Source organism: Salmo salar, chromosome ssa11 (assembly GCF_905237065.1).
Source record: "Salmo salar chromosome ssa11, Ssal_v3.1, whole genome shotgun sequence".
Taxonomy (NCBI): domain Eukaryota; kingdom Metazoa; phylum Chordata; class Actinopteri; order Salmoniformes; family Salmonidae; genus Salmo; species Salmo salar.
Genome location: NC_059452.1, coordinates 64,209,505 through 64,232,648, shown reverse-complemented (window position 1 = coordinate 64,232,648; position 23,144 = coordinate 64,209,505). Strand labels below are relative to the sequence as shown.

The 23,144-nt window shown below is 42.7% G+C and overlaps 1 protein-coding gene across 2 annotated transcripts in view; it reads right to left on the bottom strand.

The window, feature by feature from the left end:
* Positions 1-10,848: 10,848 nt before the first annotated feature.
* LOC106562900 (solute carrier family 12 member 2) overlaps positions 10,849-23,144 on the bottom strand; it is a 145,491-nt gene continuing 133,195 nt past the window's right edge. Inside the window, exons 23-26 of one of the 2 annotated variants that reach the window (XM_014127975.2) lie at positions 19,527-19,613; positions 12,690-12,825; positions 12,311-12,378; positions 10,849-11,304 (exon numbers count right to left, since the gene is read on the bottom strand). In XM_014127975.2, coding sequence (XP_013983450.1) covers positions 11,169-11,304; positions 12,311-12,378; positions 12,690-12,825; positions 19,527-19,613 — 427 coding nt within the window. In that variant the 3' untranslated portion in view covers positions 10,849-11,168. The remainder of the gene's footprint in view (positions 11,305-12,310; positions 12,379-12,689; positions 12,826-19,526; positions 19,614-23,144) is intronic. The other variant, XM_014127974.2, reaches the window with a different exon arrangement.

Sequence of the window (23,144 nt, the reverse complement as noted above, 5' to 3'; positions counted from 1 at the left end):
TGATAGTTTCTTTTTTTCCTCCCTATGTGTTAAATAGGGAAATTAGATATGTTTCCTTACCTTGAAAGCGTCTATGTACAAGGAGAAACTGCAATCGACACTCCTACCCAAATAATGTTGTTGACTTGTTCTATACTCGTATTGGTGGCCAACACAAATTGGAGAAAAAACACTTTAAAAAAACCCCATCTCAAACAGACTATTTCAAATATTGGCTGAGCTGGCCAATCAGTGGTCTCCTGGCATAAATATTTTTAATGATCAGTATACGCCTACATCATTCTGTTGGGGTACACACACCATTCCAACACAGAAAAGCTGCTTTTTAACATAATTACTTCTACGATATTGATTGAATCCAGCCCTTAGTTCTAAAACTCCATAAAACTGTCTCGTGTTTTGTTAGATCTGCTTTAAAAATGGACCTCTTACAGACATTTTGAAAGAATTGACAATTCCGTGGAATTTAATAAGCACTCTAATAAGAGAAGATTATATAGAATGTCAAAGTTTTTCTGACTTGAGGGTAAGATGCTAGAAAGAGTAAATGGGGTAGGTTTAACCAATTACTGCAGGGCAATTTGCAGTAACGGAATTATGCGGAGACTCCGATTTTTTTCACTTTCAAATGTATGCCAAACAAAAACTGCAACTCGATGCACAATGACAACTTTGAACAATTTACACAGTAGGATATGTTCTTCCAAGAGTAGGTGATCCTAGCGAATCCCCTATTTGTAAAATATCTAAACAAATATTTGAAAGAGAACCATTGATTTCAAAGTTGAATAAACCATAGAACTATGTACAAGGATGACCTTGTAGATGACCCCTAATTTTGAATTGTTTCAAGCACAATTGAAGAGACATACGCACACGCATCGACACACAGACCCGAAAAAAACATTGTTTTGAAACACACACGTCTTTCTCTGAGACACACTGGGAGAGAGAAAAGATGAGATACAATTTTAAAAACCTTTATTTAATTCCAAATATTTAGTACAGACCTTTTAAAACATGCTATAATTAGTACAAACAATTTAACATCGCAATATTTAACCAAGCCAGAATGTTTTTATACACATACAAATACTTATTTCCCTCATTAAAATGCAAATCAATTTATAACATTTTGACATGTGTTTTTCTGGATATTTTTGTTGTTATTCTGTCTTCACTGTTCAAATAAACCTACTATTAAAATTATAGACTGATCATTTCTTTGTAAGTGGGCAAACGTACAAAATCAGCAGGGGATCAAATACTTTTCCCCCCCACTGTATATATTATTACAGTACTACATTTTAATGCCCTTTAATTGCTTATATTTATAACTGTCTGTTGTAAGAAAGACTGTATTCATATAAAAATAAAAAGCATTGTTTTAAAACAACTGCAGACACACCCCCCCCGAAAAGCCCATTGTTTTAAAACAACTGCAGACACACACCCCCGAAAAGCCCATTGTTTTTAAAACAACTGCAGACACACACCCCCCCGAAAAGCCCATTGTTTTGCAACGCACACACGCGTCTTTCCTGAAACATTTTCTCCGAGACAGAATGGGAGAGAGAAAAGACAGATTCCTTTCGTTAAAGGTGAGATACAATTTTAAAACTCTTTATATAATTCTAAATATTTAGTACAGACATTTTAAAACGTTATAATTAGTTAAGCAATTTTACTATTCCTTTCTTACAGATAAAGGGGGCGGCTATATGATTAACCCAGTCACCCATCCGTTTCTAATTCCCATCTTCAAGCTGTGACCTGATCAGACCTTGTCTCTTCCTCGCAAGATATCCCACATTCCGTAAGTTGTCTTTCCCTGGATAGATCAACCTTCTTGCAATTAGGCCCCGGTTGTGTCTTAAGGATAGAAGCGCACAGCGGCGTAATTGTTCACGATGTTGGAAAAGATTGTCCAACTGTTTCATCATGGCCAGGAATATATCATAATCGCCTCAGCTAAAGACAGGCACATAATAGTTGACATCCATGCAGGCTTTGGAAAATATATATACGAACTAACTGATTTTGTTGCATTTGAACTATTGAATTGGGCACATGCTAAAATTGTCACTTTGGAGTCTGGACTATACGCCATTGAAGAGATTCTTATGGCTTTCAAATCATCTCGCCCGCACACTTCCTCTTCCAACGCATACCCGGGCAGCGTTGTCCCACTCAGGGTGTGTTCGATCTGGCATAGCCAGAGCTGTATCTTAAGCCATTCTCTCATACGCAGCGCAGGAGAAAAACTCCCGGGTTTTGTTTGATAAAGGGGGCTGTGGCCGCTGTCTGTGAAAATCTTCACAGTTGAATCCTCCGGTTGGAAAAGGTAACCCATATGTCCATCATTCATATCCAAAACTCCATTAAAACATTCAGGGGCCTCACACAGAATGTCCTCAATGTTTTTGTCATTGTGTTCTTGACACGAGGCACAAAGTACACCTACAATTGGCCTAGGAGACATGTTTAGTGTTCTGGGTTTATTTTAATTTCTTGTTTGGTGTTCTGGGGTTTATTTATAATGCGTCTGCCCCCCAATAACCCCAGATATTCCTGTTTCATAGACAACAGCCCTAAGGTCACGACAACAGGGTGGGGGCCATACTCTTTGAAATGTTCAAACACATCCCCAGTTCAACGAGGTCCCTACACATCAATCATCATGACAGCTTCAAAGGAACAGATGCACTATCTGGTTAAATAAACACCCTCCCCCTACCGTGAAAAAGGAAGGCAGGATGTCCTGCAGGATGCCCATATATGGGCATACACACCTGACCCATCAAGTAGGGTCATAAATCACGTTTGACGTGTGCCGTCTACTGTATTCTCTCTCACAGGTGACAGTGCACAGATCAGGGGAAGAGTAGCAAAATATGTCTGCAGCATTGAAGGTCCCCAAGAACACAGTGGCCTCCATCATTCTTAAATGGAAGAAGTTTGGAACCACCAAGACTCTTCCTATAGCTGGCTGCCCGGCCATACTGAGCAATCGGGGGAGAAGAGCCCTGGTCAGGGAGGTGAACAAGAACCCAATGGTCACTGACAGAGCTCCTGAGTTCCTTTGTGGAGATGGGAGAACCTTCCAGAAGAACAACCATCTCTGCAGCACTCCACCAATCAGGCCTTTATGGTAGAGTGGCCAGACAGAAGCCACTCCTCAGCAAAAGGCACATGACAGCCCGCTTGGAGTTTGCCAAAAGGCACCCAAAGGACTCTGACCATGGGAAACAAGATTCTCTGGTCTGATGAAACCAAGATTGAACTCTTTGGCCTGAATACCAAGCGTCACGTCTGGAGGAAACCTGGCACCATCCCTACAGTGAAGCGTGGTGGTGGCAGCATCATGCTGTGGGGATGTTTTTCAGTGGCAGGGATTGGGAGACTAGTCAGGATCAAGGGAAAGATGAATGGAGCAAAGTACAGAGAGATCCTTGATGAAAACCTGCTCCAGAGCACTCAGGACCTCAGACTGGGGTGAAGGTTCACCTTCCAACAGGACAACAACCTTAAGCACACAGCCAAGACAAGGGAGGAGTGGCTTCAGGACAAGTCTCTGAATGTCCTTTAGTGCCCAGCCAGAGCCCGGATTTGAACCCGATCGATCACCTCTGGAGAGACCTGAAAATAGCTGTGCAGCGACACTCCCCATCCAACCTGACAGAGCTTGAGGATCTGCAGAGAAGAATGGGAGAAACTCCCCAAATACAGGTGTGCCAAGCTTGTTGCGTCATACCCAAGATGTGAGGCTGTATTTAAAAAAAAATGTTTTTCCTTTGTCATTATGTGGTACTGTGTGTAGATTGAAGCAGAAAAAATTATTTAATCAATTTTAGAATATGTCTGTAACGTAACAAAATGTGGAAAAAGTCAAGGGGTCTGAATACTTTCCAAATGCACTGTATGTAGAAGGGTGAGTGATTGTGTAATGTTTTGGCAGAGTCAGTGTACAAAAGCTTGCCACATAAGAACAGACTCACACACAAGAGATACCCAAATTAATCCATCCCCCCAAGACAACGCTTGTTTGGTATCAGTCCTGGCCGCTGCATTTGTTAATGACCAAGCTGAAAAACGAGGCCAAATCAGGAGGTTCAGCCCCCCTTTAAATATCAATCATGCTATAACGCTGAACTTCAGCGATACAGATTGAATCCAGCCTTTTGGCTGAGATCTGGCACCGGAAATGTTAGCTGTTGTGTGCTAAACGCTCTGAGGCTTGGGCAGAGGAACAATGGCTGTTTAATGAGGGAGATAATGCACTCATTTAGTTAGAGACAGAGAAAGGCTTGCCAAGGGACAGGGCGCTCAATGGCCAGCTTATGCTCCATCTACCAGTAATCATCTGTATTAGGGAGTAGGACAAAGCACTTTTTACAAATTTATTTTTATTAAGTGTGAAGAGGATTACAACTGTTGTGGACTGTGTTTGGCAATGTGTTTACACTGCATAACAGTTTAGGCAGGCTGCACACGTGGGGCTATTATCCTTGCTAAATGAGCTGGTAAATATACCCAATTTCCTTGAGTGGGAGGGCTGGCCATCTTGGCTGTAAATGGTTGTGGTGGGTCACAATCATTTCCATGTAATTGCTTGGCCTGCGTACTGTATCTAGTAATAGTTACGGTATGTACTGCTGGTTTACCTTCATGGTAAATTGAACTAATAAGAAATTAAGCATCTAAGTTTCTATTTAGCAATAATCCTCAATATTTTGGGATTGCAAAACTACAGTATTCAACAAGATGACTATCATGTCTTCGTAGACAGAGCTTGTGATACTTGAGCACATCTGAGCACTAGATGGTGGTAGAGGTGTGGTTGCGTGCACTGGATATTTCTCAGCCAGGTTTTCAAACTCAACAGGTCTCACCGTGGGATTTATAGTTTCTAAATCAAGTGTCAACTCCTCCAACCAGGAGATACAGTGCCTTCAGAAAGTATTCACACCCCTTGACTTTTTCCAAATTTTTCTGTGTTACAGCCTGAATTTAAAATAGTTTAAATTGCGATTTATTTATTTATTTTTTTATTTTTTATTTTTTTAAATGCTAGTTATAGGTGGATAAAGAAAGAACCTAAACAAAAGTAAAAAATACCCAAGTGCTTCAATGATTGATTATTTGATTTATTGCAATAAACATGTACAAAGTATGTTAAAATGTTTGAAAAAAGCATATCTGTGACACTTAACAGTACAGCATATCAATACAAATACAGAGGATGAAGACGTCTCAACATGTTTTGGTCTCTTGGACAGTAGCGTCAGGTTTCGGCTAAATAATGACGTTTTGAGGACGTTATAGTATTCCTCACATCTAGACATAGATGAAAAACGAACACACTCATGACAAAAACCCCCGCCCGTTGTATTGACACACATTTTCTTATATATTTAAATAGAAATGTAGAGTAACCCGTGTTTTGTTTGTAACATTGTTGCTTTGTATAGTAACTGAGGATTGAGTGGTTTACTCACCGATACACAGAACAGATCTTGGTAAGTAAGATTGTACCATCTGGTTTCTAAAAAGCTTTACAAATTCCCCACCCATTTAAAAAAAAAAAAAAGGCTTTGCACATATTTCAAAGAAATATAATTTTATACACTAGTATATTTACACTATGTGTGTATATATTCGTTCACAATCACATGGTGTAGTCATTCTCTAGATAAAGGACACATGCAGTCGTGTGGGTGGGAATAGTTCATTGAGCCTGAAATACAAAGCACACTGCACTTGGATTTCCATGTGGGACTGAAATCTAAAAGGATGTAGCTTATAGCAAAAACATTGAACTCGGCACTGTAGAGGTAAAAAATAAAAGTAACTCTGAGTTTAGTGTTTATCAGATTTACATTCAACTGACCCAAACCTCCTGCCTAAAAAGTCATAATTTTTTAGAAATTGCATAAAGGATAAGAACTAGGGAAGAGAGGGACAATGACGTGGTTGGCCCTAAATGCTATGACCTATAGACAGCGTGTTGGGTAAGGCGTGGGCAATACTGTACATTATAAACGCAAATAACCTTGTTTTGATCCAGTAGCTTTCAACAGTTATTATAAAACCCTAATTCACAAGTTAAAGAAACAGTTAACATGCCCCTTTGCTTTGGGACATTTCACCCCTGCGAGAAAGGCCCCACATGGTACGCACCACAACTTTAACTCTCCCGGAACAATGGCAAAGTGTGCTGACAATAGGTTTATGGGCCAGCCTAAATGGTCCAAAAATGAACTGAGGGGCAGTGGAACACTTCAAATAAACCATGCATGGGATTTTATCCCAATACCTTATTACAGTAGCTCACCTGCATAGAGGTATGTATCAGTGCCCTCTTGAAACATGCTAATCCATATCTTCTACCAACAATTGCCCCTCTTTTGAACACTCAAAAAGAACAGCCACGGAAAGATACTCCGCAAAGTGCCTACTCATCTTCACAGACCAGACAGAGTGGGAGTTGTTTCTGTATTGAAAAGAAACGAACGGAGGAGAATTGAGGCTACTAGTCCAATGTACATCAGGGCAAGCAGACAAACAGTCAGACATGTGGGCATAAAGGACTCCGGTCCACTGTTTAGTGGAATACGTAAAAACAGTCTACACCAGAGTATGTCCAGGTACCATTGTCTGAGGCAGAATGAGCTAATGCCACCACAACTGGAGAAAAGACTGACACGAAACGGCACTTTTCTATCAATGGTTGAACCTACAGCAAGCACAAATTCCAGACTGTTCCATGTAACAGACTAAGGTGGGCTTTCTTGAAATGGAAACAATAATAATAAAATGGTACGTACAGTGAGGGGAAAAAAGTATTTGATCCCCTGCTGATTTTGTACGTTTGCCCACCGACAAAGAAATAATCAGTCTAATTTTAATGGTAGGTTTATTTGAACAGTGAGACAGAATGACAACCAGAAAAACGCATGTCAAAAATGTTATAAATTGATTAGCATTTTAATGAGGGAAATAAGTATTTGACCCCTCTGCAAAACATGACTTAGTACTTGGTGGCAATCAGAGGTCAGACGTTTCTTGTAGTTGGCCACCAGGTTTGCACACATCTCAGGAGGGATTTTGTCCCACTCCTCTTTGCAGATCTTCTCCAAGTCATTAAGGTTTCGAGGCTGACATTTGGCAACTCGAACCTTCAGCTCCCTCCACAGATTTTCTATGGGATTAAGGTCTGGAGACTGGCTAGGCCACTCCAGGACCTTAATGTGCTTCTTCTTGAGCCACTCCTTTGTTGCCTTGGCCGTGTGTTTTGGGTCATTGTCATGCTGGAATACCCATCCACAACCCATTTTCAATGCCCTGGCTGAGGGAAGGACGTTCTCACCCAAGATTTGACGGTACATGGCCCCGTCAAATGATGCAGTGAAGTTGTCCTGTCCCCTTAGCAGAAAAACACCCCAAAGCATAATGTTTCCACCTCCATGTTTGACGGTGGAGATGGTGTTCTTGGGGTCATAGGCAGCATTCCTCCTCCAAACACGGCGAGTTGAGTTGATGCCAAAGAGCTCCATTTTGGTCTCATCTGACCACAACACTTTCACCAGATGTTCATTTGCAAACTTCAGACGGGCATGTACATGTATTCTTGAGCAGGGGGACCTTGCGGGCGTTGCAGGATTTCAGTCCTTCACAGCGTAGTGTGTTACCAATTGTTTTCTTGGTGACTATGGTCCCAGCTGCCTTGAGATCATTGACAAGATCCTCCCGTGTAGTTCTGGGCTGATTCCTCACCGTTCTCATGATCATTGCTACTCCACGAGGTGAGATCTTGCATGGTGCCCCAGGCCGAGGGATATTGACAGTTCTTTTGTGTTTCTTCCATTTGCGAATAATCGCACCAAATGTTGTCACCTTCTCACCAAGCTGCTTGGCGATGGTCTTGTAGCCTATTCCAGCCTTGTGTAGGTCTACAATCTTGTCCCTGACATCCTTGGAGAGCTCTTTGGTCTTGGCCATGGTGGAGAGTTTGGAATCTGATTGATTGTTTCTGTGGACAGGTGTCTTTTATACAGGTAACAAACTGAGATTAGGAGCACTCCCTTGAAGAGTGTGCTCCTAATCTCAGCTCGTTACCTGTATAAAATACACCTGGGAGCCAGATATCTTTCTGATTGAGAGGGGGTCAAATACTTATTTCCCTCATTAAAATGCAAATCAATTCATAACATTGTTGACATGTTTTTCTGAATTTTTTTGTTGTTATTCTGTCTCTCACTGTTCAAATAAACCTACCATTAAAATTATAGACTGATCCTTTCTTAGTCAGTGGGCAAACATACAAAATCAGCAGGGGATCAAATACTTTTTCCCCCTCACTGTACATATACAGAATTGTTTTTAAAATACTGGATAAAGTAGAGTGACAGTACATTCTTCTTTATGCAATACTCCTCTATAGCTACATTTGCATTGACCCATTAGTTCAATCATACAGCCAGTACGGCTTATAAGAGAAAGACAACAATCATTACTTCTAGCATTAAGGCAAAGTTTTAATTCGTGGTTGTAAGGGCTAGACCAGTTCCTTCATAGAGTCACTCCAATGTGGGGAACCCGAGGGGCCGTGTCCTAACTTGAGATATGCATAAGTAACTCACTTTCAAGTCTCCTATGGGCATCGATACACGAATTCCGCAAAAAAGTTTGAGTAAAATTGGAGCATCTGAAGTTAGGATTCAGCCGATAGATTCTAATATGGTGACAGACTTCAATGTGGGGACCTACTTGTCCAAAGGAGACTTAGACTAAGAACATGTTTTTGGTTGAAACACTTGTTTGTGTTAGCAGCTGTTGTGAGACAACTGGCTCTTTAGCATGGCAAAGCTAATCAGAAGCTAAGCCCAATTCTAGACAACTGCAGTCATTTCTGACAGTGTGGAAATAAGAACCCTGGAACTTCAAATTCTAGACCCGCAGATGCTTTTTGTTAAGAGACAATTCTTCGACATCATCCAATCAACTTTCAGAATTGAAGCAGATTGCCTCTAGTATTAAGTAGAGGGTACTGCACTAGAAACAATTTCATTTACACAGCTTAAAGGAAGACAAACAAACTGATAGAAAATAAAGTCAGAGGCCATTAAAAAAAACAGGAAATAATTTAGGGATGGAGGAAGAGGAGGAAAATAAACACCAGAGAAAGCTTTTTATGCCATCAAGTGGAGACTCTCTGCTAACCTCCTACAATCAATCCACCACCATAAAGATCCTCAATAAAAACAAAGATTACATTTAAAACCTAATAAAAATAGCTCTTATACATTTTTCATACCGTTCAATCTGGGTAGAGCGATTAATAAAAATGTTATGGAGGATCAATATGATGTTGTCTGTGATTGTTTCTGTTGAATTGTGTCTTTGTTTTGTATGTTTGAAATGTTCTTGTCTGTATGCCTAAAACTGTACATGTCAACATGTTTACAGAGGGCACAGCCGTAAAAGAGATCCAGGTCTCAGTTCGTTTTCCCTGTTAAAATAAAGATTAAAAAAAAAAAATAATAATAATAATAATTTAATTGATTTCAACTGGAAGGCACATACATAAGGCAATAAAAAAGTGTTGCAAAGCATTCGACATGCCTCTCACCCAACACAAGAAAAGGAAAAATAAGAGGGGGATTATTGCTGCATTGAAAAAAATCTAAAATGATCTATAACATGACATCAAGAAGAATCGGAATAGCAATAACAAAATAGTGCGAAGCATGAACAGGCGCTTTGAAGCCAGAGAGGAAATCAACTTTGTAAATTAAATTGTGCACTTCTTTTCGCGTTAGTGTAAATGTGTTAGCCAGGGGTGCTGGAAATAACCCCCACGTGTTCTTCGGTCTCCAGTTTCAAAAGAGTAGTGGGGACTTCACTGACCAACTGCCCTTTCACATACACTATATTCAAAAGTATGTGGACACCCCCTTAAAATTAGTGGATCCTGCTATTTCAGCCACACCCATTGTTGACAGGTGTATAAAATCGAGCACACCGCCATGCAATCTCCATAGAGATACATTGGCAGTAGAATGGCTTTACTGAAGAGCTCAGTGACTTTCAACATGGGACCGTCACAGGATGCCATCTTTCCAACAAGTCAGTTCGTAAAATTTCTGCCCTGCTAGATCTGCCCCGGTCAACTGTAAGTGCTGTTATTGTGAAGTGGAAACGTCTAGGAGCAACAACGGCTCAGCCGCGAAGTGGTAGGCCACAGTGCCGAAGTGCGTAAAAATCGTATGTCCTCAGTTGCAACACTCAGTACCGAGTTCCAAACTGCCTCTGGAAGCAACGTCAGCACAATAACTGTTCGTCGGGAGCGTTAATGAAATTGGTTTCCATGGCCGAGCAGACTCTAGAGCAGTGGGAACGTATTTTCTGAAGTGATGAATCACCATCTGGCAGTCTGACGGACGAATCTGGGTTTGGCTGATGCCAGGAGAACGCTACCTGCCAACTGTAAGTTTGGTGGAGGAGGAATAATGGTCTGGGGCTGTTTCATGGTTCGGGCTAGGCCCCTTAGTTCCAGGGAAGGGACATCTTATTGCTATAGCATACAATGACATTCTGTACTTCCAACTTTTTGGCAACAGTTTGGGGAAGACCCTTTCCTGTTTCAGCATGACAATGCCCCCGTGCACAAAGCAAGGTCCATACAGAAATGGTTTGTTGAGATCGGAGTGGAAGAACTTGACTGGCTTGCAAAGAGCTCTGACCTCAACCTCATCGAACGCCTTTGGGATGAATTGGAATGCCGACTGCGAGCCAGGCCTAATGCCCAACATCAGTGCTCGACCTCACTAATGCTCGTGGCTGAATGGAAGCAAGTCCCCGCAGGAATGTTCCAACATCTAGTGTAAAGTCTTCCCAGAAGAGTGGAGGCTGTTATAGCAGCAAAGGGGGGACCAACTCCATGTTCATGCCCATGATTTTGGAATGAGATATTCGACGAGCAGGTGTCCACATACTTTTGATCATGTAGTGTAAGAGGCTGGATCTCCACAGCAACACCATATCCTTTATCATTATTAATATTATCATCAATTGCTACTGTTTCTACCTTCATTGAAGAATATGTGTGCGTGTCTTAGTTAGGGCTGGCGTTGGGATGGGAGGTCCCAAAGGCAGCATGTGTGTGTTTATGAGTAGAAGGTGAGGACGCTCTGGTGGTTGCCGCGCACCAGGAGGAGGGGAGGCAGATCCTTGGACAGAGTCTCCAGCCAGGACATGTAGAGAGCACTGGACACCGCTCCCTTTCTGGCCAAGGGCATGCTCCTGTAGATCGAGAGAGAGTGTGATGTGATGAGTGACAGAAATAGCCCTATCCATTTGGATCCTTTCAAATCTCACCCTCGTGCCCCGTATATCTACAGCACAATAAACTCAATACCACACGCATACTTCAATAAAGTGCAGTATGACCAACAGAGTATTGAAACACCCTATTCTACACATCCATTAATGAGACACAAAATGGAGGTCCAGTGACACTGAGGACAATGGGTTTTTCTATTGCTCTCTGGCCACTGGCCCCATTCAGTATCAGTGGTGGAGGTGAGGAGAGCAGTAGTGCTGTGGTGTTGTAAATAGGATAGGACAGCAGGGACCGAAGCAGAGCCAAGCCAGTGGTGGAAAGAGACAACGCTAGGGCAATTAACCCACAGCGATACTGAATGAGTGCGAGTGGAGTATTGTGTGTGTGCGCCCATGCATAGAGAGGGAAGGATGAGTGAGGAAGCAGTGGGAGAATAAATGAGAAGCAGGACGATGGAAGGAAAATGGAGAGGGGGAGAATAGGAAGAGGTAAATATAGCAGAGAGAAAAGAAGATGAAGAGTGGATTGAGAAAGAGAGAAGGTAGAGCAACAGAGAGAAAAGATGAAAGAGAAGTGGCAGGGAAATGGAGAGGAGGAGAGAAGACCTAAAGGGGACGAGGAGGGTGACAGAAGAGAGTGAGAGAGTGTGAGGGCAGCTGGCGTCTCAGTTTACAGGGCACCCAGCTGATTCACTTAGCGGCTGTTATTACAATTTACATTTAGTCCTTTAGCAGATGCTCTTATCCAGAGCAACTTACAGGAGCAATTTGGATTAAGTGCCTTGCTCAAGGGCACATTGACAGATTTTTCACCTATTCGGCTCGGGGATTCAAACCAGTGACCTTTCGTTTACCGGCCCAATGCTCTTAACCTGCTAGGCTACCTGCCGGCCCCAGACACAAGGCCTCAATACTTCTGCGCGCACACACAACACACAAAAAAATAAATGCTCTTAAATCTACTTGCATGACAATGAGGTTAGCTGTGCTTGAGTGCTCCTTCAGCAGTTCGTTCAGTCTGATCTGACGATTAGTCTGAGAAGAACCAAAACAAAAACACAGGTTAAAATGGATACACATTCGTCAGGTTACGAGATTACCATCTAAAGCAGCAGCCACACTTTGCTGTAGGATAGGCAGATATGGGAGCACTTTCATCCCCATATATCTCAGACATTGGGCACAATACCCGACTCTGGAGGACCACATTTCAAAACGTTTTATAGGCTTGGTTCTATTTGGCTCCTAGCATCCTACAGCTAGCCCCTACCACTTCCATGTTCACAGATCTGAAATAACTGGATAGGAGTAAGTAATATGGTGATGGCTAGGGTGGTTAGATTTACCTTGGCCCTGTAGAGCTCCAGCTCGTTGTCGGTTATCCTCCAGGGCTCGCTGGCCTTCTGTGCCTCCGCCGTATCTTGCTCCATGTCGTCCTCCTTCAGCCGGTATGGCTCGATCATCTCTTCAAAGGCAGTAACACTGCACAACCATAGGGGTTTAAAGGTTAGTAAATGATTAGTTAGAAACTTTAGTACACACGCACAGTATATATATAACAGGCCAGTATATTTGAGTATATACACTGAGTATACTAAACATTAGGAACACCTTCCTAATATTGAGTCACACCCCCCCAAGAGCCAACACTGTCATGATTATTGAAGGTGTCAAAGTTCAACCCAATGCTATGTGAGGGCATAGGTCATCACGCAACAACCGTCATCAGAGCGGTCTACACTCGGTCTGTTGTTTTTATGAAATAGTTTTCATAAAATCATGTCAACAACAACATCTTTAACCATTGGAAGTTCAGATAGCTGGGAACGCTAGTTTGTGTCCTGGATTCCTGCTAAAAAAACACAATAGCTAGTGGTTAGCCATCATGCTAAGAGAGCAAGATAACGCTTGCAGTGTTAGTCAAAACAGCAATGGTATTCGTGTCTACATCTGGGCTCAAATGCGCTAGGTCTGAGATCATATCAACGCAAGAGGAGGAAAAGGTGGAACTCAAATGAACATGAATTCTTTGTCTGTTCCAAATGTATCATCATCAAACAGCTTAGGGAAGAGATTCTCCGGCTGCTACCTCAACTGCGGAAAAACAAGATGTGCTTTCTAAGTACTTGGATGCAGCCCAGGCACACAGAATGTAAGTTCTGAATGCCTCCTACAGCCAAGGGGGTCGATGAGTCTGGCAGTACTGACCTGCTGCAAACCAATGGACAGATGGTAAGCTTAACTCCGCGGCCAGTGGGAGACACTGGCAATGTGAAGGAGGTTGGGTGGGAGGCAGTCTGGTTGTCCTCCATATATCCTAGTAGATCAGATTCAGTTATTAAACAGCTTTTCCCCGCTGGAGGCGGACATACCGGCCCTGGGAGTCAGCTCTGATCCTGGGAGTACACCAACAGACAGCAGCCGTCCACGGGCACCCTCCACAGCTCAGCCAATCCCTGACCAAAGGAAAAAAGGTCTTGGGCCCTCCCATCTCCCCGAGGATTCCGACGCCATCCACTGCTACATGTGCGGTGAGTCAGGCTGGCATGAGTCGAAGCACATCTCCTCCCCGAGGCAGGCCCATTCTGTTCTTCTTCCTTCTCCATCGGATTCCATCACAACCATCATAGTCGTAGGAAGCTCAATGGTGACAGATTTTGGCCTGCCTGTGGGTCAACCAAGTTCCACTGTCACCCAAGTGCCCGTATCCAAGACATCAACTCCCTCCTGCCCACAGTTCTATCCAACTAATCTAATATTAGCACTATTGTCACTCACGTTGGATTTAATGACATTCGCTTTTGGCAATCTGAGGAACTGAAGAAGGGCTACAACATTCCCTTGAGCACCCTTGTTTGCACAGGAAAGAGAGCAGTCAGCTCGGGCCCCCTGACGTGCTATAGAAGGGGTTCGAAATGTTACAGCTGCCTTGCTGCCCTAAATGAGTTCCCGAAGAAACTCTGTAAAGACAGGAATGTCTCCTTTTTTGAAAAATGTGACTTGCTGTAGGAGCAACCAACACCCTTTAAAAGTCATTCACCCTGACCGCAGGGGTTCCAGGATTATCTCCAACATAGAAAACTGCTGAAGAGACTGACGGTCTAGGTTTGATAGTGCTCCAGTCCTCCCTGTCATAATAAGCAACAGAGGACATGGAAATCGTATTATATCCCAGAGAAATGGAAGTGCAGTAAATGTAATCTAATCTATGTTCCTTTAAGTGTTACGTCCGAGTGTATTGTCTGCAATAATCATATGCACATAGAATTTAATTCCACTGTTTGCATTGAAGAAGCCAACTGAGGGCAGCCTACTCACTACCATTTATCTAAATGTCACTGACATGTCTAACTCAAAATCAGCTTTTCAGAATAGCACTAAAAACAAACCAGAAATTGATAAAAAATAGCCCATATTAACATGTAAACTCAGCAAAAAAAGAAATATGACTTTTTCAGGACCCTGTCTTTCAAAGATAATTCGTAAAAAATCCAAATAACTTCACAGATCTTCATTGTAAAGGGTTTAAACACTGTTTCCCATGCTTGTTCAATGAACCATAAACAATTAATGAACATGCACCTGTGGAACGGTCGTTAAGACACTAACAGCTTACAGACGGTAGGCAATTAAGGTCACAGTTATGAAAACTTAGGACACTAAAGAGGCCTTTCTACTGACTCTGAGAAACACCAAAAGAAAGTTGCCCAGGGACCCTGCTCATCTGCGTGAACTTGCCTTAGGCATGCTGCAAAGGAGGCATGAGGACTGCAGATGTGGCCAGGGCAATAAATTGCAATGTCCGTACTGTGAGATGCCTAAGACAGCGCTACAGGGAACAGGACAGACAGCTGATCGTCCTCGCAGTGGCAGACCACGTGTAACAACACCTGCACAGGATCGGTACATTCGAACATCACACCTGCGGGACAGGTACAGGATGGCAACAACAACTGCCCGAGTTACACTAGGAACGAACAATCCCTCCATCAGTGCTCAGACTGGCCGCAATAGGCTGAGAGAGGCTGGACTGAGGGCTTGTAGGCCTGTTGTAAGGCAGGTCCTCATCAGACATCACCGGCAACAACGTCGCCTATGGGCACAAGCCCACCGTCGCTAGACCAGACAGGACTGGCAAAAAGTTCTCTTCACTGATGAGTCGCGGTTTTGTCTCACCAGGGGTGATGGTCGGATTCACGTTTCTCTTCGAAGGAATGAGTGTTACACTGAGGCCTGTACGCTGGAGCGGGATCGATTTGGAGGTGGAGGGTCTGTCATGGTCTGGGGCGGTGTGTCACAGCATCATCGGACTGAGCTTGTTGTCATTTCAGGCAATCTCAACAATGTGCATTACAGGGAAGACATCCTCCTCCCTCATGTGGTACCCTACTTGCAGGCTCATCCTAACATGACCCTCCAGCATGACAATGCCACCAGCCATACTGCTCGTTCTGTGCATGATTTCCTGCAAGACAGGAATGTCAGTGTTCTGCCATGGCCAGCGAAGAGCCCGGATCTCAATCCCATTGAGCACGTCTGGGACCTGTTGGATCGGAGGGTGAGGGCTAGGGCCATTCCCCCCCCAGAAATGTCCGGGAACTTGCAGGTGCCTTGGTGGAAGAGTGGGGTAACATCTCACAGCAAGAACTGCCAAATCTGGTGCAGTCCATGAGGAGGAGATGCACTGCATTACTTAATGCAGCTGGTGGCCACATCAGATACTGACTGTTACTTTTGATTTTGACCCCCACCCCCTTTGTTCAGGGACACATTATTCAATTTCTGTTAGTCACATGTCTGTGGAACTTGTTCAGTTTGTCGCAGTTGTTGAATCTTATGTTCATACAAATATTTATACATGTTAAGTTTGCTGAAAATAAACACAGTTGACAGTGAGAGGATGTTTCTTTTTTTTTGCTGAGTTTAGTATGTAGCCTGAGAAACAAGGTTCATGAAATGTATTATCAGAAAACATTCAGGCCATCTCTGAAACACACTTAGATAATTCATTTGATGCAATAGTAGCTATACATGGTTATAGACTATACAGTGCATTTGGAAAATATTCAGACTACTTCACTTTTTCCACATTGTTACATTAGACTTATTGTAAAATTGATTAAATAAATGTTTTCCCTCAATCAAACACACAATACCCTATAATGATGAAGCGACGCTCCACATCCAAACTGACAGAGCTTGAGAGGATCTGCAGAGAAGAATGGGAGAAACTCCAAATACAGGTGTGCCAAGCTTGTAGTGTCATACCCAAGTAGACTCGAGGCTGTAACTGCTGCCAAAGGTGCTTCAACAAAGTACTGAGTAAAGGGTATGAATACTTATGCAAATGTGATATTTAAATGTTTTATTTTCAACACATTGGGAAAAAATTTAAATATATATATTTGTATTTTATTATGGGGTATTGTATGTAGATTAATAAAACAATGTTTAATCCCTTTTAGAGTAAGGCTGTAATGTAAGATTTGGAAAAAGTGAAGGGGTCTGAATACTTTCGTAATTCACTGTATTGGAAAGATAGAAATGTAAATGGAGGAGGTATTGCCATGTACAGTGGCTTGCGAAAGTATTCACCCCCTTGGCATTTTTTCCTATTATGTTGCCTTATTACCTGGAATTAAATTTATTTTATTTTTTTAAGATGCAATAAAAAAAACTGAACTTGTGTGTGCATAACTATTCACCCCCCTAAGTCAAGACTTTATAGAGCCACCTACAGCTGCAAGTCTCTTGGGGTGTCTCTAAAAGCTTAGCACATCTAGCCACTGTAATTTCTGCCCATTCTTCAAGGCAAAACTGCACCAGCTCCTTTAAGTTGGATGCGTTCCGCTGGTGTACAGCAATCCTTAAGTCATACCACATATTCTCAATTGGAATGAGGTCTGGGCTTTGACTAGGCCATTCCAAGACATGTAAATGTTTCCCCTTAAACTACTCGAGTGTTGCTTAAGCAGTATGCTTAGGGTCATTGTCCTGCTGGAAGGTGAACCTCCGTCCCAGTCTCAAATCTCTGGAAGACAAACCGGTATCCCTCAAGAATTGTGTTCTCGGGGTGATGAGTGGTGTTGGGTTTGCGCCAGACGTAGCGGTTCCTTGATGGCCAAAAAGCAAACTTTTAGTAGAGTACCTTCTTCCATATGTTTGGGGTAACTCCCACATGCCTTTTGGAGAACACCAAATGTTTTTGCTTATTTTTTTCTTTAAGCAATGGCTTTTTTCTGGTCACTCTTCCGTAAAGCCCAGCTCTGTGGAGTGTACGGCTTAAGAATGGTCTTATGGACAGATACTCCAATCTCCGCTATGGAGCTTTGCAGCTCCTTCAGGGTTATCTTTGGTCTCTTTGTTGCCTCTCTGATTAATGCCCTCCATGCCTGGTCCGTGAGTTTTGGTGGACGGCTCTCATGGCAGGTTTGTTGTGGAGCCATATTATTTCCATTTTTTAATAATGGTTTTAATGGTGCTCTGTGGGATGTTCAAAGTTTTGGATATTATTTTATAACCCAACACTGATCTGTACTTCTCCACAACTTTGTCCCTGACCTGTTTGGAGAGTTCCTTGGTCTTCATGGTGCAGCTTGCTTGGTGGTGCTCTTTGCTTAGTGGTGTTGCAGACTCTGGGGCCTTTCAGAACAGGTGTATATATATATATACTGAGATCATGTGACAGATCATGTGACACTTATATTGCACACAGGTGGACTTTATTTAACTAATTATCTGACTTCTGGATGTAATTGGTTGCACCAGATCTTATTTAGGGGCTTCATAGCAAAGGGGGTGAATACATATGCACGCACCACTTTTCCGTTTAAATTTTTTTGCATTTTTTATCAAGTCATTTTTAAAAAAAATTCACTTCACCAATTTGGATTATTTTGTGCATGTCCATTACATGAAATCCAAATAAAAATCTATCTAAATTACAGGTTGTAATGCAACAAATAGGAAAAATGCAAAGGGGGATGAATACTTTTGCAAGGTACTGTATGTCCAGAGTCATATTCCTTTTAGGCTGAGAGATAATCGCATGTCAGATGATGTGGAAATAATATGGCTATAGGTTCATCTGCCTCACAGTTTAGATCTAATATTGAATAATGTGGCTATTGAGAAATTTGAGGAGAGTAAACTGCTGGGTGTAACTCTCGATAGGAAGCTGTCATGGTCAAAACATATAGACTCAATGGTTGCTAAAATGGGAAGAGGTCTGTCCATGATAGGGCGTTGTTCTGCCGTCTTGACATCTCAGTCGACCAGACAGGTCCTACAGGCCCAAGTTGTCACACCTGCACTACTGCCCAGCTGTGTGGTCATGTGCGGCAAAAAAGGACCTAGGTAAACTGCAGTTGGTCCAGAACAAAGCAGCACATATCACACTTAGATGTACATGGAGGGAAAGTGTCAGTCTCTCCTGGCTCAAAGTTGAGGAAAGATTGACTGCATAACTATTGTTCTTTGTGCGAGGTACTGATGTTTTGAAGGTACCGAACTGTCTGTTCAAGCAGTTGGCACACAGTTCAGACACTCATCGGTACAAGACATGCAAGCCAGTAGCCTCTTTAGTTCCCAGGTCCAAAAAATAACACCTTACTGCACAAAGGGAGAGCCATTAAGTGAGAGCCATTTGATATATGTTGTATTGTAATTTGCACTGTGCTATGTATTACACTTAGATAGTGTGTATGTACTAATATGTAGGCTGTGTGTGATGTTTAAAATGTATGTATTTCAGTCCTTGACTAATAATGTTCTGTACTATGTCATGTTTCATGTGGACCACAGGAAGGGCAGCTGATGCTTTTGCAGCGGCGAATGGGTATCCTAATAAATACAACATTTGGTGTTTTGTTAATGGTGGTGGAAAACGCAGTCTCAGGCACCGCTCCAGAATCTCCCATAAGTGTTCAATTCCCTAACCCGGACGACCCTGGGCCAATTGTCCAACGCCCTATGGGACTCCCGGTCACGGCCGGTTGTGAGACAGCCTGGGATAGAACCCGGGTCTGTAGTGATGCTTCAAGCACTGTGATGCCTTAGACTGCTGTGCCACTCGGGAGGCCATGGCTTTTTGCCTTGAAATTTCAATTCAGAACCCCATCCCGCCCAACAACCTCAGAACTGTCATATGAGGGAGAATCAATCTTGAGAGAAAAACAACATACTTCTCTTTCTTGGGCTTGGTGTTGATGTCTCCTAGTACGTTGATGTCGGAGAAGTCTATCCTGAACTTGCTGAGCAGGGTGGCCATCCTGAGGAGAAAATGTAACAACAAACACATAACACTAAAGCAGTTTTCATGCCACTTGCATCCAAGAGCTTTGGAGAGACTGCACAAGCCACTGAGGGCATCAAGAAGCCATTTGAAAGGATTGCTGCTGTTTGAAGTAGCACAGCGAACAGGTGCGAGCTGAAATCAATATTTTCCAGATATTTGAGAGAAAAAAAGCTGTGGTGGCTGTTTTAAGAGGCTTTCCCTTTATGACACTCATTTCCATAGTTAAAAAAAAAATGTTTTGATCAAAAGACAGGGATAACTTCTCCTCAAAACATCTTCAGCGACTCCAAACATGTCATGTCCGAGTAAGTACAGCAACTTTTATATACAATGACTTTCATATCAAAGGGATACTTGAATCCTCAATTACATGCAGAGAGTTTGGATGGGATATTATTGCAATAATGAGGTCCAAGTACTGAACAAATGAAGTCCAAAAATATAGTTTGCCAATACTGAAACTCTATTTTAAATTAGCAAGGAAATGTCTGTTCCTGGATTTTCAAGTAATGAACGCACAAACATATGGCTTGTGACACACACACACACTCTCTAAAATGGAAGGCCTAGGTTTCCAGCGCGGTGCTAATTCTAGCCAACAAAAGTAGGCAGGAAGCAGCTGTGGGGGACAATGAGAGTGAGGGTCAGGACATTTGTGTTGGACAATAACACTGCCGCCACGTGGGCTTGTAATATGCAGAACACAGAGAAAAAATAGAAAGAAGAAAGACTGATGAGTGGGAGAAAGAACAACAGAGACCCTAACCTGCTTCTGTGAAGCAAATACAACAAATTGTTATATAGAAAAACATGCAGATTTAATGTGCTGGTGGAACAACGTGGGTTTAATCCTGTAAGGTCCGTCCGTACCTGTGCCAGTCAGTGACTAAGCTGTATTTTTGGAAGGCAATGTAGCATAGGGCTCTGACGGGCAGCTAAGAGCAGAGCAAGCTCATCCCTTGAACCTGTAACACACTGATCTTATTTAGCATTGGAGGAATTAGGGGTTTGAGGGAATTTGCCAGACAGACCTAAATCTAGGATGTAAGAGAATATAAAAATGTATTACTCAATATGGAATGTAAAAAATGGAAGAAGAGGAAAACGCACATAGTATTACAATGTACACTACATATAGAAATTATCATTCAAAAGTTTAGGGTCACTTAGTAATGTCCTTGTTTTTGTCCATTAAAATAACATCAAATTGATCAGAAATACACTGTAGACATTGTTAATGTTGTAAATGACAGTTGTGCCTGAAAACGGCAGATTTTTTTTTAATGGAATATCTACATAGGCCCATTATCAGCAACCATCACTCCTGGGTTCCAATGGCACGTTGTGTTAGCTAATCCAAGTTTAGAATTTTAAAAGGCTACTTGATCATTACAAAACCCATTTTGTAATTATGTTAGCACAGTTGGAAACTGTTCTGATTTTTTTTATTTCACCTTTATTTAACCAGGTAGGCCAGTTGAGAACAAGTTCTCATTTACAACTGTGACCTGGCCAAGATAAAGCAAAGCAGTGCGACAAAAAACAACAGAGTTACACATGGGATAAACAAAAGTACAGTCAATAACAATAGAACAATCTATATACAGTGTGTGCAAATGGAGTAATGATGTAAGGCAATAAATAGGCCATAGTAGCGAAGTAATTACAATTTAGCAAATTAACACTGGAGTTATACATATGCAGATGATGATGTGCAAGTAGAAATACTGGTGTGCAAAAGAGCAAAAAAAAGGAAATAAAAACAATATGGGGATGAGGTAGGTAGTTGTATGGGCTATTTACAGATGGGCTGTGTACAGGTGCAGTGATCTGTGAGCTGCTCAGATAGCTGATGCTTAAAGTTAGTGAGGGAGATATAACTCTCCAACTTCAGCGATTTTTGCAAGTCGTTCCAGTCATTGGCAGCAGAGAACTGGAAGGAAAGGCGGCCAAAGGTGGTGTTGGCTTTGGGGTTGACCAGTGAGATATACCTACTGGAGTGCGTGCCAAGGGTGGGTGTTGTTATGGTGACCACTGAGCTGAGATAAGGCAGAGCTTTACCTAGCAAAGACTTATAGATGACCTGGAGCCAGTGGGTCTGGTGACGAATATGTAGCGAGGGCCAGCCAACGAGAGCATACAGGTCGCAGTGGTGAGTGGTGGTATATGGGGCTTTGGTGACAAAACGGATGGCACTGTGATAGACTGCATCCAGTTTGCTGAGTAGAGTGTTGGAGGCTATTTTGTAAATGACATCGCCAAAGTCGAGAATCGGTAGGATAGTCAGTTTTACGAGGGTATGTTTGGTGGCGTGAGTAAAGGAGGCATTGTTGTGAAATAGGAAGCCAATTCTAGATTTAATTTGGATTGGAGATGCTTAATATGAATCTGGAAGGAGAGTTTACAGTCTAGCCAGACACCTAGGTATTTGTAGTTGTCCACATATTCTAAGTCAGAACTGTCCAGAGTAGTGATGCTAGTCAGGCAGGCGGGTGCGGGCAACGATCGGTTGAAGAGCATGCATTTAGTTTTACTAGCGTTTAAGAGCAGTTGGAGGCCACGGAAGGAGTGTTGTATAGCATTGAAGCTCGTTTGGAGGTTTATTAACATAGTGTCCAAGAAGGGCCAGAAGTATACAGAACGATGTCGTCTGCATAGAGGTGGATCAAGGAATAACCCGCAGCAAGAGCGACATCATTGATAAATACAGATAAAAGGGTCGGCCCGAGAATTGAACCCTGTGGTACCCCTATAGAGACTGCCAGAGGTCCGGACAACAGGCCTTCCGATTTGACACACTGAACTCTATCAGAGAAGTAGTTGGTGAACCAGGCGAGGCAGTCATTTGAGAAACCAAGGCTGTTGAGTCTGCCGATAAGAATACGGTGATTGACAGAGTCGAAAGCCTTGGCCAGGTTGATGAAGACAGCTGCACAGTACTGTCTTATCGATGACGGTTATGATATCGTTTAGTACCTTGAATGTGGCTGAGGTGCACCTGTAACCAGCTCGGAAACCGGATTGCACAGCGGAGAAGGTACGGTGGGATTTGAAATGGTCAGTGATCTGTTTGTTAACTTGGCTTTCGATGACTTTAGAAAGGCAGGGCAGGATGGATATAGGTCTGTAAGCTTGGGTCTAGAGTGTAACCCCCAAGAGGGGGATGACCGTGGCAGCTTTCCAATCTTTAGGAATCTCGGACGATACGAAAGAGGTTGAACAGACTAGTAATAGGGGTTGCAAAAATGGCGGCGGATAATTTTAGAAAGAGAGGGTCCAGATTGTCTAGCCCAGCTGATTTGTACGGGTTCAGGTTTTGCAGCTCTTTCAGAACATCTGCTATCTGGATTTGGGTGAAGGAGAAGCTGGGGAGGCTTGGGCAAGTAGCTGCGGGGGGTGCAGAGTTGTTGGCCGGGGTTGGGGTAGCCAGGAGGAAAGCATGGCCAGCCGAAGAGAAATGCTTATTGAAATTCTCGATTATCGTGGATTTATCGGTGGTGACAGT